General features: G+C 36.4%; 2 protein-coding genes, 1 long non-coding RNA gene and 1 pseudogene across 9 annotated transcripts in view; 3 read left to right on the top strand and 1 right to left on the bottom strand.

Annotated features, from left to right (window-relative positions):
* The window catches only part of LOC148716038 (uncharacterized), a 16,996-nt gene extending 5,056 nt beyond the window's left edge, over positions 1 to 11,940 (top strand). For 2 of the 5 annotated variants that reach the window (XM_088745918.1, XM_088745914.1), the window contains 3 exons: positions 227 to 355; positions 1,280 to 1,339; positions 1,827 to 2,965. In XM_088745918.1, coding sequence (XP_088602044.1) covers positions 227 to 355; positions 1,280 to 1,339; positions 1,827 to 1,870 — 233 coding nt within the window. In that variant the 3' untranslated portion in view covers positions 1,871 to 2,965. Of the gene's footprint in view, positions 1 to 226; positions 356 to 1,279; positions 1,340 to 1,826; positions 2,966 to 9,901; positions 9,984 to 10,130; positions 10,187 to 10,335; positions 10,431 to 10,918; positions 11,183 to 11,288; positions 11,361 to 11,418; positions 11,475 to 11,855 lie in introns of those variants that run through there. The other 3 variants (XM_088745916.1, XM_088745917.1, XM_088745915.1) reach the window with 3 other exon arrangements.
* LOC148716039 (uncharacterized) lies at positions 8,058 to 10,144 on the bottom strand. 2 transcript variants are annotated; one of them, XR_015995632.1, is made up of 4 exons: positions 9,882 to 10,144; positions 9,015 to 9,062; positions 8,654 to 8,712; positions 8,058 to 8,299 (listed from the first exon to the last, which is right to left on the bottom strand). It is a non-coding gene; the product is annotated as an uncharacterized LOC148716039 (long non-coding RNA). The 2 variants fall into 2 exon arrangements; XR_015995631.1 differs by having other exon boundaries at positions 8,058 to 8,712.
* On the top strand, positions 10,347 to 19,311 carry LOC148716037 (uncharacterized). Its single transcript, XM_088745668.1, has 14 exons — positions 10,347 to 10,430; positions 10,919 to 11,036; positions 11,419 to 11,474; positions 11,856 to 11,989; positions 12,353 to 12,416; positions 13,231 to 13,334; positions 13,672 to 13,738; positions 13,866 to 14,009; positions 15,163 to 15,239; positions 16,535 to 16,567; positions 16,806 to 16,854; positions 17,650 to 17,721; positions 18,576 to 18,599; positions 19,173 to 19,311. Exons 1-14 carry the CDS (start codon positions 10,347 to 10,349, stop codon positions 19,188 to 19,190), a joined length of 1,044 nt encoding a protein of 347 aa, XP_088601794.1. The 3' UTR covers positions 19,191 to 19,311.
* Positions 17,823 to 21,674, top strand: LOC148716036 (maternal protein exuperantia-like; annotated as a pseudogene). The gene is made up of 3 exons (XR_015995617.1): positions 17,823 to 19,369; positions 19,621 to 19,959; positions 20,499 to 21,674. The product of XR_015995617.1 is annotated as a maternal protein exuperantia-like (transcript).
* The last annotated feature ends 23 nt before the right edge of the window (positions 21,675 to 21,697 follow it).

Raw genomic sequence — 21,697 nt, 5'->3', positions numbered from 1 at the left:
ATTAATACAGCTGTGTATGTTCACCCTGATAGAGTTAAGTTGCCTATCTTCAAAAAACATTAATAATACTAACGGTAATTATGAATGATTCATATTGAGCATTTCCTTAGGGGATTTAAAAGAAGTGTTTTCGGGTTAGACCTATATCTTAATAATTAAGACTGAAGATAATATAACCTTTTTAATTGCCTTATTTTATTGCATGTATAAATCCTGGTTCTTGAAGATTTGGGTTGTCAGACATCCACATTATATCTGGATATCAGTGGTGAAGTGTACAACCTTGCATCTAGGGCTGGAACAGCATTTCTTGCAACTAATCAAGGGATGAGCAAAAAATTTCGAGAATATTTTGGTAAGAAGACAATATTTGCTTTCAAACAGTGAAATTTTATGTGACAAGTACACCATAACTATTCACTTTGAGCGAGGTTAAGAATGTGGAATCGAGTGTACTGTTTTGCATTTTAAACCAAAGATGGCATCTGCAGCCAATATCCTATTTGTGGATTGTGGCCATATAATAGATGACAGGTTCTTAATCAACCCTTTTCCTCCCCAGTCTTGCCTCTCTCTTGTTTTATGGTGTACATTGTGTATATTTTCTAGTGTTTGATTGCCCTGGCCTTCATTAAGATTTTAATAAAGCAATTACCCTATATGAGTTACCCTTACAAACAGAGCACTGCAGATATTTCATTCACTGATTAAGGTTTGCCATTTTATGGGAGAACTGGAACATAAAACATCCTTTTTGTGGGTGTTGGTGGACCTCATGAAGTGCCCATTAATGGAAGCTAAGAACTATGAAAAATGAACGGCACAATTTGGCACTTTGTTTCAAGGAAGGGAGCATGTCTTCAAGAGCTGCATCAAAGATGATGTTAATAAGTAAGATCAAGATGCAGACACTGCTGTGATCTTAGCAAACAGGATAATGTCTTGATTGAGTCACCTATATAACAATCTTGCCATCTACCTTAGAGTCTGAGACAAGGAATTTCAGTGAGGGTTGCATCTCATGGGACTACAGTACAAAATCCTATTTGATAGGGACTGGTTTTGATACCAAGAATAATTTATTTTCAAGTACTCCAGAGTTTTTAAACATTAATGTTGTAGGTGTTGTGACTTTTTCAAAATTAAGGTACATGTATGTAAGTTGAACCACAAAGAAGTGTATGGGCCATTTAATAGAATCCTCATGTGAAACTTACATGTAGCTGCCATTCATATCTTGTTTACATATTAAGTCTTTTGTTTACTTTCTGTTTTATAGGTGCAAATCATCAGCAATTTACTATTGCTCATGTGCAAGACCTTTTCAACAAGAAATACAGTAAGTATTTAAAAAACTGCAGAAGTTATCATTAAACAACTGCGTTTTGTATGTAACTAGTGGTTTGAGTTACAAATGGAATGTACTAAAGGAATGTAAATTTTAGTTTAATGCATGTATGAGTTATTTCAGAAATAGAATTTTTCTGGTTTAGTTAAGAAACAATTACAGTGATGTTTTAAATAATGATCAAGTACTGGGAAAGAACATTATCTGCACTGCCCATGGCCCTCTTTACTTTTAGTGTTGTGCAAATTTGGATTCTGGGGAGCCATTTTGTTTACCAGGGGCCATTTGCTCTGTTATTTTAGTTACACTTAGTCAACAAGGATTGTGTACTGTGTAAAAAGGGCTCAATTAAGGACCAAAACAGCTACAGTAATTACTTCCTTGAAGACATAGCTTTTGCTAGAATGTTATGAATAATTTGTTGTTTTTCTACTGACACCAACTCAAAACCAAAATTCAATACTAATTTTTTACTTAGATATGCAAACATTTGTAAGTAGCGAGCAGAATTGTCATGAGTGAAAGTTGTCTAAAGTTCCATCATCTGCCTTAGTTGAGCTCTGAAGGAAGTCTTAGGGTAATAATTTACCGTAAGTAAATTTAAGGTATTTTTTGCAGTCACAAATTTGATTAATTAAAATTAATTAAATTAATTTGCTGAACATTTCACTGATAAATTAACTTTAAAAACCCTCCATCTGGTTCGAAATCAGGCCAGATTGCTGTATCAAAGTTAGGTCAATTTAATTCCATAGAGGTATAACCAAAATGCGACTGTTCATTCAGATCATGCCGCATTAGACCAATCAATGGAAATGAAATCATCGATCAATTTAGCTACATTACAATAAAATGTTAAATAGTATAATCTAAGTGAAGAGAATGACCCAATATTGATTCTAGAACCTAAGTGATAATAATTAGCCTAAGAGAATACACTCTTGATTGAAATGCCAAGACCAACAGTATTATGCTGGAGCCAGAAAGTATTTTTGTTAATGAAAGTCATGTAACCCTTTAAGCATACTTTTGAATGTTAACTCTATAGTTCATTTTCGAGGAATTGCTTTTTCCTTTGCTGTTATTTGCTTTTCCTTTAAATGCCTTAAAGGTTACATTGATTTTAATGTTTTGTCATGTGTAAATTTTAAGACGTCTAAATATAACATCAGAAATAGTGAGGTTACACTGGGGAAAGGCCTTTTTGGAACTGATGTTTTTAAGTTTTCTTTTTTTAATCATATTGTAGACCTGTGGAATTCTCTTCCACTACACATTAGAATGATTGAATCTTTCTCATCATTTAAGAACAGTATTAATGAATTTTATCAAAACAAATTTACTGGAAATAAGGATAGATTTTTATAATTAATTAATAATTATTGTCATGTTAATTATGCTATTTGAGCTACTATATTGTACGTAAAAATTTTTTTCCCTTCATTGAGGCAGTTTATTCTTATGAGGAATCTTTGAATTCTGTATAAACTGACCTAATTATTTAGATCTTGTAAATTTTTTATTTTTTTTAATAATCATTAATTTATCTTTAATTTGTATATTATGTTAAGACCTGTATAATTGAAATTGAGTATATTAAAAAATTAAATTAAATTGTTACTGCGAACGTGTCACGTATAGGATTAAAACAACACATCATTTATCTTTAATGCTCTCCACTGAACAAGTTTCATCTCAGTATATTAAGTGTACTTCACCAGGACCCAACTTATATGGTTTCTATTCTTATGAAATGTACCCATAGTAAAGTCGCTTTGAATTTGGTGATTCGTTGCAAATTATTTCACAACTATAAAATATTTGATGATAAAAATTAACGGTAAAAAACTACGACGTTTCGAAGTCTGCATGACCTCATTATCAAGTAAAATGTTAAAACTGATGTAAAATTGTAGCTCAGAGATTATATACAAATAAAATGTGATAACTTCATTAGAATAATGAGCGTTCATTGTTATTGGTGTCAGATCGTGCAGTATATGTTTAAATAAAGACTTTTGCACGTATTGAGTCAGACTGCGTGTTTAACTTTGGTTTTTGTTCGCGAATGAATAACATTTCGTGGATTAGGCAGTCCATTTTCCCGCGGCATTTCTTGAGAACGGAAAACATTTTCCCCAGGCCAGCGGACGCTACACCGTGGGCCTCCCTCAGATGCTTGCCAATGACAGAGGCTTTGTGTTCTTCTATGCGTTGATGAAGATGGCGTGTGGTATAACCGATATAATCCGCATCGCACGAATCACATTTAAAAGTGTAAACAACGCATTGGTGGTTAATTAAAGCGGGCTTCTCTTCTTGTATCTTGAGCTTTCCCTCGATCTTACGACTCGTGAAAACTGGTTGTAGGTCAGTTCCGATTTTCCGGCCAAGATCTTTCAGCTGATGTCTTACTGTGTCGGCCGATTTTTGGTCTTTAAATGGTAAAGTTATTCTGACAGGTTTTTGTGTAGCCGCGTCAAGTTCAGTTGGGGTTTCGTGACGGCTTTGGATCGTAGAACTCGGGAAAATGGACTGCCTAATCCACGAAATGTTATTCATTCGCGAACAAAAACCAAAGTTAAACACGCAGTCTGACTCAATACGTGCAAAAGTATTTATTTAAACATATACTGCACGATCTGACACCAATAACGCGTGTCGTTAACTGAGATGAATTAACATAAACCGAAAACAAAAGGAGCTTCCCCCTCGGGAAACATGTAACCAAAAAGTAGGTTATTTACTCAGTTGTTATTGGTCGTTTAATTGAAAGTAACAACAAATCACAGATAAGTTGAATTTAATGTGTAAATAAATAGAACCATGCGTGACATAACAAAACATTCACCTGAGTTCAGAATCCTGTCTCAAACAATCGCTCTCTTTCAAAGTTATCGTAATCGATCATCATGCCGAAAGTTCGTCGTTCTTCATACAACTTAGCGTTCAAACTAAAAGTCGTTGCAGAAGCAGAGGCCGTCGAGAACAACTCCGACATCGCTAGAGATTACGGAATCAGTGAATCGATGGTGCGTCGCTGGCGAAAAGATTAAGCGAACCTGTTTTATGGTGAGCTTAAAATGTCAGCAAAGCGAAAGACGATGGGCTGCTTTTCGCCAAAGTATCCTGAATTGGATCAAACACTACTGGACTGGTTTTCAGAGCAGGGGAGTCAAGGTAAGTCTTTCGCTTCTTTAAAACCATGAAAAGCTTCGATCAACTGATATCTGTCAGATCGTGTTGCAATGTTTACACAAACCGTGGGAATGACCGCTTCTGATTGGCCAGTTTTTCATGTCGACAAAACAAGTCAAACAATTGATCTCTGTTATCTTTTACAGGAATTGCTGTAAGCGGATTAATTCTACGGCTAAAGGCGAAGGAGTTGAGCAGTGATCCAGACTTCAAAGCCTCACTGGGTTGCTACCAGAGATGGAAAAAGCGCCATTCCATCAGCCTTCGCACTAGGACAACCCTGGCCCAGCGACTCCCACAAGATCTGGAAGAAAAGATCATCCAGTTCCATCGGTTCGTGATCGCACTTTGGCAGCGGTATGGCCATTCGCTCTCCAGGCTGTTCAATATGGATGAAACTCCTATGCGATTCGAGCTTCCGTCGAGCAGAACCAACAATGATTTACATGTACCTACCTTCGTGATCTCGGAAATTTGTGTTTGTTGATAATCGCTCGGCTTACAGTCGAATAAACATTGAATTTCGAATCTTGTTAAGCACCCTTAAATATTTTTTGGCGAAAATACACGGCTATAAGCCGAACCCCCTTCCTTGGCAAGAATTTACCTGTTCTGAGTTTGATTTGTTGGAAAAATCGCTCGGCTTATAGGCGAACAAATACGGTAATCTACTTGGGCTATCCAGGCACGTTCAATATCTTAAAAAAGTTTGAGGGTTCTCAGTGTTGATTCTGTAGAGTCCAGGCAGATAGTTTGATGTTTGGAATTACAGCTTTATTGTAATTACAGCTAGTAATACGCTACGGCTGTGAATTTATAAATTAGTATCAAACCGCAAATGGACAAAAGAATGTTACATGCATATTCGCAAATGTATATGCACTACTGATAGTAACTGTTTTTCTTGAATGTATAACATTTTTTGAATTACATTGATTTATTGAAATAGTACAAGGCTGCGATGTACTTTGCAAAATTATCCTCACTGAAAAGTAACTGAAAAATATGCAGGGCTTACTGTAGTTTGCGAAACGAAATGGAATAACTGTAGTTTGCGAATTGAAAAATCTGTAGTTTGCGAAATGGAAAGTCTGTAGTTTGCGAAATGAAAAATCTGTAGTTTGCGAAATGGAAAATGTGTAGTTTGCGAAATGAAATTCCTCGCCTAGGCTGCGAAAAAGAAAAACAAAAAAGGGACGCTCGACTAAATACCCTCGACTTCGACATAAGACCCTCGACCCATGATGGCTCAACCAAAAGTTAGACTCCCCTGACCTGTTAGAAAATGTAACGCAAGGGTCTCCTACCTAGCAAATGTATGCAAAGGTGATCGCCAGGATAGTCTTCCGCCAGAATTTAATTTTGACAGGGAAATTTCATTTCGCAAACTACAGATTTTCCATTTCGCAAACTACAGATTTTACATTTCGCAAACTACAGACTTTTCATTTCGCAAACTACAGATTTTTCATTTCGCAAACTATAGATTTTCCTTTTCGTTTCGTTTCGTTTCGCAAACCAAAGTAAGCCATCTCAAACTTCAAGTTTTGGGGATTTTTTCGCGTTTTGTTCGCACTTTCATCATTAAAATATCCTCAACCGAGGAGCCATTAAACACCATGAATATCCACATAGTTAGAAATGTTGGTGAACTTGTCATACTCCTTCATTCATCTTCAAAAAATATTACAAAAAGGTGTCGATTGTCCAGTTGAAACCTCGCAGAAACCCGTCGCAAACTCAACAAATGGCGTTAAGCTAATGCCACTCGCGCATGCGCAGGCCAAATGCCTCTCTGTTCACTTTGCCGCCTTTGAGGACCAACGCTTCGGACCGCACTTCTGGTTGCAGTTCATCTCCCGTTGCAGGAATACTGGGTAAGTCAACTGCTGACTCATATTATAACATCGTTTGTGCACGAGTCAAACTTCGATCGATCCAGTTAGTTCCTGCGTTTAAACCGAGCAAATTTCAAGAGCGCGGACGCGGTTGCTTTGTTCAGGTCGCATGAATTTTAAAGATCTATGGCTGTTTCCAACGAGGAATCGGAACAACTTCAGAATACCCGTCCACATCATTTACATATGTCGGGAGGCTTTGAAAAATGAGGTATAACACAGTAGACGCTATTCTTAGTCAATGAGTCAATGAAATGTAATTGATATGGCAGGGTTAACAATACATGCCTGCGTAAGAATTTTAAAATTATGCTCTGTAGGTATTATAAATCATTTAAAATAGACTCTTTTCAATGCTTTTTTTAAGCTATATACATATTCATGATCTACGACAGATGATGGTAGCTTATTCCAACAATCAATTAAAAAAAAAAAAAAATGAAACTAGTGGCAGCGCTTGGCCAGGTAGTATTTAATTTTGACTTGATTTCATTTATCTTTGGTTTCATTTTATTTCTATTTTACATTTCATTTACTTTCACTTGCTTTTATTTTAAAAAGAAAAATAAGAAATAAAGCGAAATTTAAAAAAAAATAACAAAAATAATTCCTATAAATTTGAATATGTTTAATGGCAGTTCTCGGCCACTATACACGTCTGCAACACTTATGTCTTTGTTTGTCTGAGGCATTAAATGATTGAGAATTTTTTTCTTTTGGTGTTGAAAGGCCCATCCTAGTGAGTAGTTAAGATCTCAAAAACTGATTTATAGCAATCAATTTCTTTGAGATAGAGCCATTTAGATATTGGTATGTAAAATGGCTTATTCTGTTAATAAAAACCCTCAAAAACAATTGCGTCACACACCCTGGACGTGGCCCCTACTGCCAATCTAGATTTGGATTCTTATAGAACTATGTATAAGCTTTCATGAAAAGTAAGTTTGGCTCTCATATTTTGAATTTAAAAATCTGTCAAATTTTCATGTCTCATGTGGAATAGCCCTTTTTAGCTCAAAATTACTTACTCCAAAAACATGCACTCGGCGGTAATATGAAATGAACTTGTGGCTTAAATTCAAAAGGGAACAGCAGATCTGAAAAAGATTGAAGAGCAAAGCAGCAAAAATAAAACAGTTATCTTGGCGAACAGTCTTAAGGAATAACCCCTGTTGGTTCAAGTACTCAGCGTATAAAAGAGATACCTATTCTTATAAGTTGAGGATGTCTAAACATGTTGTTTTAATCAGTCCTGGCAAGGTGATTAAACTAGGAAATAAAGAGGTACAATCTTCTTGCTACCCACCAAACAACCTATTCATGTTTGTGAAAAGACGTATTAAAAAAAGACCTTTAAAAAACAGCTTCTCCAATAATCATCGGTTGTTCCACAGAAACTGCAATCATGGCCTTCCTATGGCTTAGATTTTCAACAGATAGTGATATAAATAAATGTGGGTATTACACTGTAGACCTCCTTTTATTGCATGTACTAAACGTTTTATTCTAGACTAAAGATTTCAAAATTAACAAGTACAGTATGAACACCTCATTTACTGAAACACACAATGTACTGACCTTATTTGACTGAATAGTGACATTTTGTGACTCAATCAATCAATCAATACTTTATTTACCCACATAGCGTCAAGGAGCTCGTAGAGCTTGTTCAAAATACATAGGTGCCTCTAAGATTAAGAATCTAAAAAACCTAATACATACTGTCAAGACCTAATAGATTAGAAATTGAAATTGGACTTTAATTGATTTTAATAAACATTGTCAGTCCAGTGACAGAATCCTTTATCACCGATGAAAAAGCGACAATATAGTGTAATGTCAGCTCCCATTCAGCCTGTGTTACAAAATAAAGAATTCTATAGCTGAGAGGGAAAAAGGGACTCACTGAAACAAAATCAAGGTACACTTGATAAACAGAAACATAAACAACATGCAGTATGATGCACGATCCTTGCAGTATTGAAGAAAATCATAAAGATGCAGATTGTATGTTGACTTGTAAATTTGTGTTGCAACATCCAAGGTCTCTTAATCTCTAAAGCTATAACTAATAGCTCCGCTGATCTTCTACAGGTAGAGAGACATTGTGCTTTCAATGCTAAAGAGGTGCAGCCCCAATGATTCCAAGGATCTCTTTATGATTTTCTTCAATACACAGCACAATAGTTTTTATCAGTTAGTCACTGACCTGATCAAGCAGCAGGCTAAAATCCACCTCAGTGACTGGAGGTAGTGCTGGATACACACCTGACAGAATTTCAAAATCATTAGAAATAGGCTAACCTTTTGACGTCTGGAATGATCACCGTGAACAGTGAACACTCGGTGGGGAGTTGAGAGACACAGTTACAGATTTGCATATAATTATGAAGAATTCTTGTAATCCCTAAGTGTTCAGATAAGGTTTTGTAAAGTTGATAAAGTCCTCTATTGCTTTTATAAAATATTTGTCAAAAATAACTCAACAAAGATAGGGTAACATGACAACTATGTTTACATATTCTCACTACAACCCTATCATTCATGAAAATAACAACATCTGATCTCACCTGAATTCAACTGTGCTACATCAATAAGAATTGAACTTGTCGGTGAAACTGAAGAGAAAAATAACAAGAAAGATCTAAAGAAATATTTCAGCTTTTTTAAAATTATCTTGCTCTTGATAACAAATGAGACTGTACATAGTAACAACTAATGCTCTGGGTGCTTTATTCATCATTGTCACTGTGGTTTGTATGAAGCTATCTAATCCATCTGACAGCTGGTCTTCATAACAACTTGCTTTTTATAGGATGTTTTTCCTTCATTGCTACTTTAACTTAATCGATAGTTTTTTTGGTGTGTGTTTTTATTGACCAAGACAAAGCTTAGATGCATAAAAAGACAAAAACAAAAAACAAAAAAAAACAGGCAAATAGTTAGCTATCTTCACCAAGCAAGCATGCTAATTAAAAAATTTTTCATCAGTTGTAAAAGGATTTGGTGGCTAAAATAAGAATAAAAAATGACTTGTTTATTTTGAGAGCTAGGAAAGATAGCCTATTAATTGCTTGTAGCACAGGAGGAGAGATGCATAAAAATGCAGAAAAGAAAAAGGCTAAATTATCCAGCTATCTTGACCTAACAACCTTGGTCACTTAAGTATTTAGTACATGGTAAAAGGTTTTAGCTTAAATAATCAAGGATGACTTGTTTATTATGAGAACTGGAAAGAAATTCAATGCTTAAATTGCTTTAAATCCATGCAGCATTAATTTCCTATAATAAGGTAACACTTGAAGGGTAGAAGTGAGTTTGTGTTTTTTACAAAAAGAGGTTTCTTTTCTTTTCCATTCTAGGTGACACTAATAAAAATGTTAGATGTAAAATGTTTGATGAAATATCATCAGAATTAATACAAAATGTAAACATACCTTCTCTTTGCTTTTTCAAGGCACTCTGCAGTAAGCACAGTGATCACATTGCAGAGAATAAAATGGCTATCCAATCTTGCGCTCTTCTGCTGTATACAACAGGTTCTTGTCAAGCAATACATTTTTAGAAAATCCTTATTAAGGTGTTTTACCTTATGTTATTAGTGTTAATTACCTCTGGTTAGCCTCTTTTATTTTTACTGAAACAACAGACTTCAAAATGTAACATCACTTTAATTTTATTTTCAGGTTTTGTATAATAGTGGAAATACAGTTCAGCAACATTCACTCTCTGAAGCATTCAGGTATGGGCCTCAGTAATGAAATGAATTGGGTTTTTTTTAATACTTTCCTTATTATAATTAATGTCTGAAAGTTCTAAGTTAATTAAACAGCACAAGTTCATCTATTGATCAATGTACTTTATTTTTTGACATCTTTATGTCTCCATCAGCCAATTCCTGAATGAAATTAGACTATGATGAGCTCACGGCCTTAGATCAGCTGTCAGCATATGGTCTCAAGAACTTCATGTTTGATGTAGCCAAGGTTAGTGAGACGGGAAGGGGAAGGGGATTGGTGAGCTAATCTGGACTGCACACTTGCAAATGGTTTTTATGTGCAGTATCTGACTGGGCAGATACTAAATTGTAGCATTCTCTGGAGGTTTTTTTTTTTTTAAAGACCAGCTATAAAAAACACTAGGTGCAGGCAAAGGTAAAGATTTATTTTTGAACAAGACTATGGTGTTTCACTGCTTTGTTGGATTAAAATAGACTGTGCTTCAAACACCACAAGCCTGCAAAAGTGCGGCTACTTCTGGAGAACATTTCACTTACTTCAAAGCCTATGGAGACACTTGAGACTTGTGAAGCCTTCTGAATGAGATCATGGAAAGTAACTCAGTAACCCTGAGTTTTGATGATTTACAGTTTACTAGTGGTTTTGGCTGTATTGCGTGATGTTGCAAAATACAAGATAATCTTAGTGGAAAGGCTGCATGAATTGAATCTCAATCAGTTGAATTTCCTTCACAGGCAAGAGGTCTCATGGCTAAAACTCTGGACATGCTTGCACAGAAGGGAGAGTTTCATCTTTCTTGTGAACTTCAGGGCAAGTTGGCATCTAGAGGTTTCACTGATATTATCAGCAGAGGTGCGAATGGCGAGAAAGACATGATTGCAGCACTTTATTGAATAGTTCAATGAAGGGGCATTCACGAGATGATTTTGCACAGTGTTCTGTTGAGTTGACCTGTTCAGAATTCTCTTTTTAGAATTGAAAGAGGTCAAATTTTTTTGGTAAGATGCATGAATTTTTTGATAAAGATTTGTTTATTTTATAATTGTAAAAGCGTTTGACTCTTATTTTTCATACCATCATCATTGACAATGTAATATGTACAAGGTTCATCCTTAAAGTAGCAGATGCCAGCTCAGCAAATAAGAAATAAAGAAAACAAGGTGGCAGTTGAAGTGGGTTCGTTTTTATATTGTAGTGATTTTTAATTCATACTTACCTTGTATGCGGATAACAGGTGCTTTTATACAGTGTATGGATCCTAAGGATGCAGAATCATTTCTGTTGTCTAAGGTACTGTGAGTGAAAATTATTTCATAGGTATAATCTGCCTAAATTTCCTCCATGTACTTTTTGTTTTGAGGTTCAGCTATGTCTTGAAGATAAGAGGAAAGTTTCAACTGAATGCTTGCATTTTTATTGGTTCTTCAGTAACCCTTTCCCTCCCAAGAATGTATTAGTAACTAAATTCTCCATACTGTTTGCTATTCTTTTCCTATAGTGTAACTTTAAAGAATTTGGTATTAGATCAACTAATAATCCCCTCATTGATATTTTTTGTTATTCTCGTTACTCATCTGCTTGATATAATATTGATGTTGTAAGGAGAATTAAGTTCTGTCTCATCACTTATGGGAGTTAAACCAATTTTTTGTGCATTCCTTTGATTTGCAGCCTGAAATTATTTTAAGTCATTTGAAGTTCCCTCTTTGTCATCGGACTTCATTGAATGAAATGAAGAAAGCTTGGTACACATTGCTCGAGTTCTGGACCCATCTCGTCCTTCATTTAGATCCTTGGCAAGTTAAGTGAGACCTCCAAGGCAGAGGTAAGAATTTGTCATTATTTGTAACGACCAAGCTTAATCAGAAATTTAAACTGTATTAACTGTCAGTGTCAAGAGGGAATAACAACTAAAGCCAATAAATAAAAGCTTTGAAGGTGTTTTCAAGGAACTTTCAGATAGGATTAATGATAAATATGACTACTGAACAGATTATGATTTACACTATGTATACCATGAATCAGTTGTAATGCATACTACTATCAGATGTTAGCAGTTGTGAAATACAGGTATGAATGGTGTAAGATTGTGATGGTGATGGTGGTTATTGTGGTAATTTGATAAGGGTTTACATTCATAAGGATGTTTCACTTTCATTTAATTTCAGGACTGTATCTGGAAGCTCAATCAGCTCAGTGATTTCTCTTGAAAGTACTGCCAGTTTCAGACAGGTCTGCATGAGTTATGTTTTTTTTTTCTTCGACAATATATTATTTCATTTATTGTAATTAACTTATCCACACACATCCAACAGAGAATCATTGAAATCTCCAAAGGATGAAACTTTTTTTCAGTGATTATAATGGAAGTTTTAGTGGAAGTGAATGAGAGTTGGCAGGGGGGGTGGGTGGGGGGTAGGGGGACACGATAAACTGTTGTTATGAACACTATAAACTAAACTGGAACAAGATAAGGAAGAGTCAAAAGATCCATTTATCTTACTTCCTGCAAACTTTTTAAAATAAATGTTGAATTGTTCCTAGGGGAGCAGGGATGGCGCAGTGGTGAGAGCACTCGCCCCCCACTACTGTGGCCTGGGTTTGATTCCCGGATTTGGCGTCACATATGGGTTGAGTTTGCTGTTGGTTCTCGTCCTTGCTCTGGGGGTTTCCTCCGGGTCCTCCTGTTTACCTCCCTCCGCAAAAACCAACTTTCCAAATAGGCCATTTTACAGTTGTGTACTTAGTTGCCAAGCCTTTGATTCAGAGTGAGGCTAAAGATGACTTTGTTGTGATAGAGACCTGTATCTAGTTAGCATGATAACAAAGTGATTTACATTTGAAAGGCAGCAAGGTTTGTATCATAACAAGGTCATCTCTAGCCTCACTCCTGTTCAAAGGCTTGGCAACCAAGCACACAACTGTAAAATGGACTATTCCAATTCGATTGGAACAGTGGACAAGAAGAGCCACCCAGTAGAATGTCCATTGCTAATTTATTATTTATTATTTATTATTTTTTAATTGTTCACTTTCGGTGATATAGGAGGATCATAAGCAACCTTCCCTGCATGATCTGATTGAGCTGTTTTTATGTTGTCTTTTGGTTTTAAATTATCTCAGAGATGATAAGTTGGATGCTGATGCAAGGTGTGTGTCCCATGTTATTTATCTTCTTTATTAAATTTTTTATAATTTTATATATTGAGGGTTGGGGGATGTCAAAAGTAGAAAGCTGCCGGCAGAAATGGTTAATTTACTTCCATGTTTCAGCTTGCATCTCCAGTTCCTTGAGAGAGATGGCATTTTTTCAAAAAAATTATCCTGGATTAGTTAGGAGCCATCTAACCAAGCCCAGTTTCTTCAAATAAGATGTTGCAGATGTCTTTGAAATTAGGGTTAATAAGAATAATTGTGCCTGTAAAAGATTTAATAACTAATTAAAAGGATATTGTAATTGATACTTTTCTCTGTTGTCTGTGTCCAGAGTTGCAGCATTTAAGTGCATTACTGGAGGAGACCAAGCTTCTGAAAATGATCTGGGAAGGAAGAGGGTAATTTCAAGTATTAATAAAAGCTCTCAAATTGTGATTGATAGTGAAGTACATTCTATGGTACTTTAGATGATCTTCCATTCAGACCATGTAATGATATCATTATCACTGTTTCTGTTCATAATAGGAAAGTACAATGGAGTTCCTGTGCAAGCCTGTCATTTGTCCTATGGCCAACAACACACTGCTGTTGTTAGTTCATCGGGAGATGTTTACACATGGGGAAGATCACAAAAAGGAAGGTACAATGTACAGGCCTGAATTTTGTCAGGTAGGAATTTCACTATTGCTTAAATAGTGCTCTTTACTGCGAGGATCGTACATAAATACGTTTCTACAACCGCGGTTCAAATATATGAATTTCATATATTCATTGAGTTTGATTTATCATCTTACGGGTTTATGGTGAATTAGTTTGATGACCTGTTCCCAGTTGGCTTGTTAGCTCAATTGGTAGAGTGCAGCACTAGTATCGCAGAGGTCAGTGGTTCAAATCCCATGCAGGCCTGAATTTTTTCAGGTGTGATTTTCACTATTGCTTATTAAAATAGTGCTCTTTACTGCGAGGATCATACATAAATACGGTACAATGTGTTGCCAAAAACATCTCTGAAGAATGGAATGTTATATTTTAGACAAAGAAAGTCTGCCAAATGTTAACTCATCACTGCCTATGTGCTTGTAGTGTCATTATTGAAAAATATTGCTGATCCCATAGCAGCTAGTATGCAGGACACATGTCATATATGTTTATCAACTTTATTGGTCTCATAAGTTATGAATATACAGAAGTAAAAGAAATTTAAAAAAAGGACCAAATAAGATTGCCGAAACAGAAACAAAATTCCATGCGAGGTGCAACCCGAAAACTAAAAAGAAAAAAAATATATATCCGATAAAAAAACTAATGAACTATATGAACTTTGTAATGGGCCTCGCTGATCACCATAGAGTCTCTGTGGCTCCGTGCTAAAGCATCGGAGCACCAAGTCCCAAGGTCTGAGGTTGGATTTGTCATGGGGACTTAAAAATTTTTCTTTCCCCCACACTTGTGACTTAAGATGAAATGTAACATCTTTCTAAGGTTACTGTTACATAGTTGTAAATTCAGATATAGGTGATCACAGGATTGGACTCCAACTTTTTATAGAGAACAAGATAGATTAAACTTATGATTTCCAATTAATAATGGGATGGTACATTATGTAAGATTTTTTTAATATATCAAATGGAACTAAGATTGTTAGGCTGTGGCACAGGTTGATCAGGAATGTAGCTTCTTTGTCTGGTTGGTATTTGCTGGCCAAACCAGGTCACCTCACACAGTGCATTTTTCTATGCTCTAGAATTTACCAGTTCTGCCTTTATTGCACTGATTAATTAGATCTTGTGGAGTATAAACAAACAATTAATCTTTACTGCAGATTTGGTCACATGGAGATTTAATTGAGGAAGAAGGAAAATCCATTCCTTTTCAAGTTAAAATTCTCCACATGCACAGGTTGGTTTTCTTGGAGTGAGATTTAGTTTTTCAAATCATTTGGAGATGCTTCAAAAACAATTTTTTATCTTTCTCATGGTGTATTTGAATTGTTTTAATGTTAGTTGCAAATGCCTATTGATTTACTGAGTATAATTATGTTGATTGTTTTAGGATTAATGTGTTGTCAGTGGCTTGTGGAAAGGAACATACGTTGCCTCTCTGCAGTGATGGGATAAGCAATCATAGTTAACCCATTAATGGCCGCAGCTTTTGTGGAAAACTGTGTTTTGAAGCTAGTCAAGCAGATTTCGGGTCACTGTTGTTGTTTTAAAAGCTCAAACCTACCAAAAACCCCTTGACAGCTTGTGCACTCGATGGCCTTTCGATCCAAATGCAAAATGGTGGCCTGAAAATCTCGGGCACGCACAGAAAGCAAAATTTCGACAGTTTTTGGGTTGAAAAGTCATGCCCCACTTACGACTTTTACTTTTCTCTCTTTTTCCTGCCCTTTTTTTCCCCTCTCCTTGCCTGAAGTTTCTCCTCACTTGCTGGAAATTGAGTAGGCTTCATTTTGGTGTAGAGATTTTTCAGAAACTACTCATTATTTTCAAAGCACATGCTCGGAAAGGTAGGTGGGTAATGAAACACGATTTTCGTGCAGATTTTCAGGTCAAAGTGACATGGTTTTTTGGCTATTTCTCCAATCTCCTTCACTCAATTGCACTCATTCTGGTATTGTCTGTAAGATATTTTCAACCTGTTCAAGTAGGTGCTCAAATTCGTGCTCCAGGGTTAAAAGTGATGACGTCACAATGCGTAGAAAGGGTGTGGGTCCCCATGGGCGCATATGGGCGCACTGGATGTCAATAGGTTAATTAACATGTTGCTAGCTCTCAAGAAGATCAAGATAAGAGGTTTAGCTTATTCACCTCAGCAAGAGAGTTGAAATTTCAAAGTGAGTAGTATGCAGTGGGGCTGAACATTCCTAGCAGACTTGTATACATACATACATACATACATACATACATACTTTATTTTTCATTTAGGTCAGTACAAGAAGGCAGCTAAAAAGCTGATGTGGACCTACAAATTTAAATATATCTACAACAATTTAAATATTTATGTTATCAAACTTAAGAATTATTTACAATGAGTAAGAAAAAAAAAATGAAGAACTGCTTTCATTTTAAGCAGGAACCATTAACCATGATCTCTATTCTGCGTACAATGTGATACAGTTTGATTCATTGATGTGAGGGCAGCTGGCAAGAAGTATGCGTCAGTGATTAATTTGATTATTTTCCCTCACATAGGTGTATTCTTGGGCATCATCAAAGTATGGACAGGTAAGAAATACAACTTTATCAATGCAAATATTATCAGCATCCTTGCAAGATGTTCGTTTTGATTTTAACCCTTTAACTTAACCCCAAAGTCTGACTGTCAATTCTCCCCTCTAACTGCTACACATTTCCTTGTAAATTAGTTACAAGAATTTTACGTTAGATCAAGATAGCAATCTCTACATAAGTTTAAGTATCTCACTACCTGTTTACTGAGTAATAGTTTATATGGATATTATAGGGACTTGAAGGATAAAAAGGCAGAGCCCTACCTGAATGCCATTTCTAAGGTAGTCGTTTTCAACTTTGATCACAACATCTTTGAATCAGATAATGCATTTAGAAATAATTTCCTGATTCACAGGATAATTTTTTTTAACAATGTTGTGTTACGTATGATGTACGATCCTCGCAGTAGATAGCGGTATTTATGCAATAGCGAAACTCAAACCTCAAAAAAATCAGGCCTGTACGGGACTCGAACCACTGACCTCTGCGATACTAGTGCAGCGCTCTACCAATTCAGCTAACAAGCCAACTGGGAGCAAGCCAATAAGTTGGCTGGTAATAAACCCGTGAAAGTGATAAATGAGATAGAATAAATATATGAAGTTCATATATTTTGAACTGCGGTGTTAGATACGTATGATGCACGATCCTCGCAGTAGATAGCGTTATTTATGCAATAGCGCAAATTTTTTTCAGGTCTGATTTTCGCTATTGCATAAATAGCGCTATCTACTGCGAGGATCGTGCATCAGACGTATCTAATACTGCAGTTCTAAATATATGAACTTCATATATTTATTCTATCCCATTTATCACTTTCACGGGTTTATTACGAACCAACTTATCGGCCTGCTCCCAGTTGGCTTGTTAGCTCAATTGGTAGAGCGCTGCACTAGTATCACAGAGATCAGTGGTTCGAGTCCCGTACAGGCCTGATTTTTTTCAGGACTGATTTTCGCTATTGCATAAATAGCGCTATCTACTGCAAGGATCGTGCATCATACGTATCTAATACTGCAGTTCAAAATATATGAACTTCATATATTTATTCTATCTCAATGTTGTGTTATTTTGAGGAAAGTTTGGCCAAGGAGACACAAAGCAACAGACAAGGCCTGTCTACATTACCGAGCTATCGGACAACAAATGTATAGCAGTTATGTGTGGACATTATCACTCCATGGCTCTGTGAGCAGATCACGGGGTGTGGTCGTGGGGATGGGGAGTCCATGGACAGTTAGGAGTGGGTAGCATTAAAGATGCACTCCTCCCAACACATGTGCAAGCACTTGATCAGTATCAAGTGACCAAACTAGCTGCTGGGTATTCACACAGTGCAGTACTTACAGCTTAGGTTGGCTTTGGTTTGTTACAAAGTCAATTCAATCTGCACCTGAATACCATAAATCCTATAATAAGCCTTCCCGGGGGAGGGGGGAGCTTATTTATTCCACGGACTTTGGGGGGGGGGGGGTGGCTTAGAGGGAGGCTTATTAATTTAAAGTGGAAAAACTTAATTTAAAGAGGAAAAACTTCATAAGTATCACTTCTTTTTGAACAAAATGAAACACAGAGTGCTAGTAATATTCTTCAGCACACAAACTGATGGCCATGGTTTACCATGTTTCCCACCTAGTGGGTTTTGTGCCCTGACCAAATATTATATTTTGACCTAAGTTTTACTAAGCTGGGTTATGAGACAAAAGACTGTTGCTATGAAAGAACTTGTTAAGGCCCACATCAAGGAAGAGCCATACACTTAAATAAGCCATTTTTGTTACATTAAAAATTCAAACTTGGTTCAGAGGCTAGGGGGGAAAAGAAACAAAAGATATCACATAGAGGTTGGACAATGAATGATTAATTGCTTTTGGTTGATTCCTCCTAGCCTGAGAGTCATGTTAGAATTTTAATATATGAACAGTGGCCTCACCTATTTATTACTGGAAATGGAAGAGAGGCAATGTTTTCCAACCCTGTTTAAATCATTTCTTTTTTCAAGGACAAATCCTCACATTTGGAGGAGGTATGAAAATACAGTCAAGCAGTTCACAGAAATTTCCTTTAATTTGTAATGTTGTTTCAAATTGGTTTGTATTGTGGTCATTTTGGAAACGTACAGGCTGCAAGGCATTTTTTAGAAATTTGAACTTTGGAGATTAACAGGGGAAGGGCAATCGGGCAAAACCCTGTGTTGAATTTTAAGCAGTGTTATAATTCGATACTCTCCCAGTGATAAGCTAGTATTACTGGATCTCAGATTTAATTTATGGTTTAGGCTGAATATAAAATACAAATCCATGTAGTTGGACACTTTTTGTCTCTACATACATTGTGCTCTCCAGAACTACCTGGCTCATGTTAATCCCTTAATGATGTTTAGGTTAGTTGTCTCTGATTTTGTAAAGACATTTAGGTATGTATCTTGTGGTGTTTGTTTTACTTAGGACTGTATGGTCAGTTAGGACTGGGAAACAATAGTAAGCAGACACTTCCAGTGCTTGTACGGACTTTAAAGAATGAGAAACTTTACTTAATTTGTTGTGGATCATTTGAAAGTGTAAGTAATTTAGCCAAATTTTCTTACTTTATATTTTAGTCTTTGCACCACTGTTGATACTTTCTTAAGGTGAGGAAAACATTTCTATTGTGCCCCATGCTCATGGTGACCATTCTTCTTGTGGCGACTGGTGTGGCTACTTAAAAAGTCCTGCGTCCTACAAACACAGAGGCCTTCCCCATGGCAAGGATCTGATGGACAAAAGCTTGAGGCAGTCACTGGAAAAGATCATAGTAGTAAGTACAGTGTACATGTATGCTGGCACAGCTCGCTCCTCACAAATTCCCAATGCCAACCATTTTACCTGTAGAGGAACACAACTCTTAGAAAATAGTGTTAGTGCTTATGATTGTATTCTAAATTAAATTAATAACTGCAAGGGATAACGCTATAAGTGTTAGAGGACTATCAACCTCTTTTTCCGTTTCACAAGCTTTAAGAGATACCAAATTGTAGTGAATAAAAACCATTTGCTTCTTCAATTTAGGTTTATGCTTCAAATGCCAAGAAGCTAGCTCCCCTTGGGTCGAGCCAGGCAATTCTTTAAAGTTTGCAAAGAAAATGGACAAGAAAATACTAATTTTGAAACAGAAACAGAAAACAAGAGAGTACAAGAAGAAAAGAATTGCGAAGAAAGCGAAGCAGTTGAAAAAGACAAAACAGCTTGAGAACAGAGAAGGACAACAGTATAGTTCTGGAATGGGCTTTGATGGACATGATGCTGCTCAGGAAATTTCAGCACCACCTGCAGCCTCAAAGATTGAGAAAGTATCGTTAACCAAAGACTATCATCAAATCATATTTGAGTTGGAAACATCTGGAAGGGGTAATTACCTTTGCAGGGTGAAGTTTGGCAAAAAAGTAACAAAGTGAATACAAGGCTGTGCTCTAAGGAAAATTGAATGGAGCCCAGTGCTCTGAAACTGTGAAATCTAGGGTGCCCAGCATATGCTTTGTATAAAAAAAAAACTAAAATTTACGAGTCACCCAAGTGGAAAAGTAAGGCGCCAGGGGCCACGGGGCGCTGTTAGAGCACAGCCTTGGAATATAACCATGTTTGTCCCAGCAGGGTATTTTGGAATTGCACATTAGAGAATAATTATATTTAATCATGGAATTGTTTTGCTATTTTGCTAGATTGCTGAATACTCGTCCTGCTAATTTGCATCCCATAGATTCCTTTGTTTTATCATGCCTTGTTCTTAAAGAAAATAGGTCAGATGCAAATTAGCAGGACAGGTGTTCAGAAATCACTCCTATTTTTATTTTAGATATACCCTGCATAGATGCACTAAGCCTTTTTATTACATTTTTCTTTGCAATATCTTTGTAAAGTATTAATTGGATTACAATATCTTAAAACAGGTAATGATGCTGAAATCCTACAAATTGCAGCAACAGATGGTAATGATGAGTTCTCTATTTATATCAAGCCTCGTAATGTACTATCACCAGAAGCATCTGCTGTGAACAAACTCACCTTCCAAAGAGCAATACTGTTTTATGATGGGAAGCCAATAACTGATGCGGTTGCAATTGATGTGGCACTGAAGACCTTCATTGAGTGGCTCAAATCAAGAATGCCTTGCATTTTAGTAGCACACAATTGCAAATCCTTTGATGCCAGGTTCTTGGTGCAAGCAGCAGAGAAAAATGGAGTCATGGATGACTTTAAGTTAAAACAGTTTCTGGCTTTACAGACCCTCTTTCAGCATTCAGGGAATTACTTCCTGAAAGGAAATCCCAAAGCCAAGAAAACCTGGTACAAGGTCTTCTGGGTAAATCCTATGAAGCTCACAATGCTCTTGCAGATGTGCAAACACTTTACCAGCTGGTGAACAAGTTTCTAAATGTCAAACTGCTACAAAAGCACAGCTTCAAAGTTTCATGGGTGGCATCCTATCAGAAGCTCCTAAAAGAAAAGAAACTTCTGGTTAATACCCTGCAGCCATTAGTTAGAGAGAAGTACATTTCAGCCTCAATGGCCATTAAGTGTGCAAGCTCAGGTTTGGGTCTCCCTCACCTGAGAGTGATATACCAAAGAGGCAAGGAAGAAGGGGTGAAGCAAGTTCTGATGGAGAGGTTTGACAACAAACCCAGAGTCTCCTCAAACAAGTGGGTGCTGGTGCAAATATGTCAGTACTTTACAGATAATGCAAATTAAGATTGTGATTTGTGCAATTAATGTTTTGAAATAATTTTTGCACGGAAAATGTAGTAGTCAGAATGAGGACCAGTGAGACATTGGAGTGTGGTTCTGAAGTATAAAAAGCAAATTTTAAAGTGCAGTTCGTATTTTTCAGAGTATACTACATTGTACTGTATATATCACTCCTGTTAGAGTGATGGGTGAAGAATTCACATTTTGCTGTGTATGGAAACCAAACAAGACAACATACAAAGAATACAAAGAATTTGGGTTGTATGTCTAGCATGGGGTCCTTGACTCCTTTAAGGACTATCCCTATGGCATTTTTTTTCTCCTTTTTCTCTCTCTTTTGTTTACTATGTTGCCATTAAATTGATAAATATAAATACGAATCAACAGTCTTTTCTTCAAGTTT

This window comes from Stylophora pistillata, chromosome 14 (assembly GCF_964205215.1).
Source record: "Stylophora pistillata chromosome 14, jaStyPist1.2, whole genome shotgun sequence".
Classification (NCBI taxonomy): domain Eukaryota; kingdom Metazoa; phylum Cnidaria; class Anthozoa; order Scleractinia; family Pocilloporidae; genus Stylophora; species Stylophora pistillata.
The sequence above is the reverse complement of the archived record's forward strand: the minus strand, read 5'-3'. Positions and strand labels throughout refer to the sequence as shown.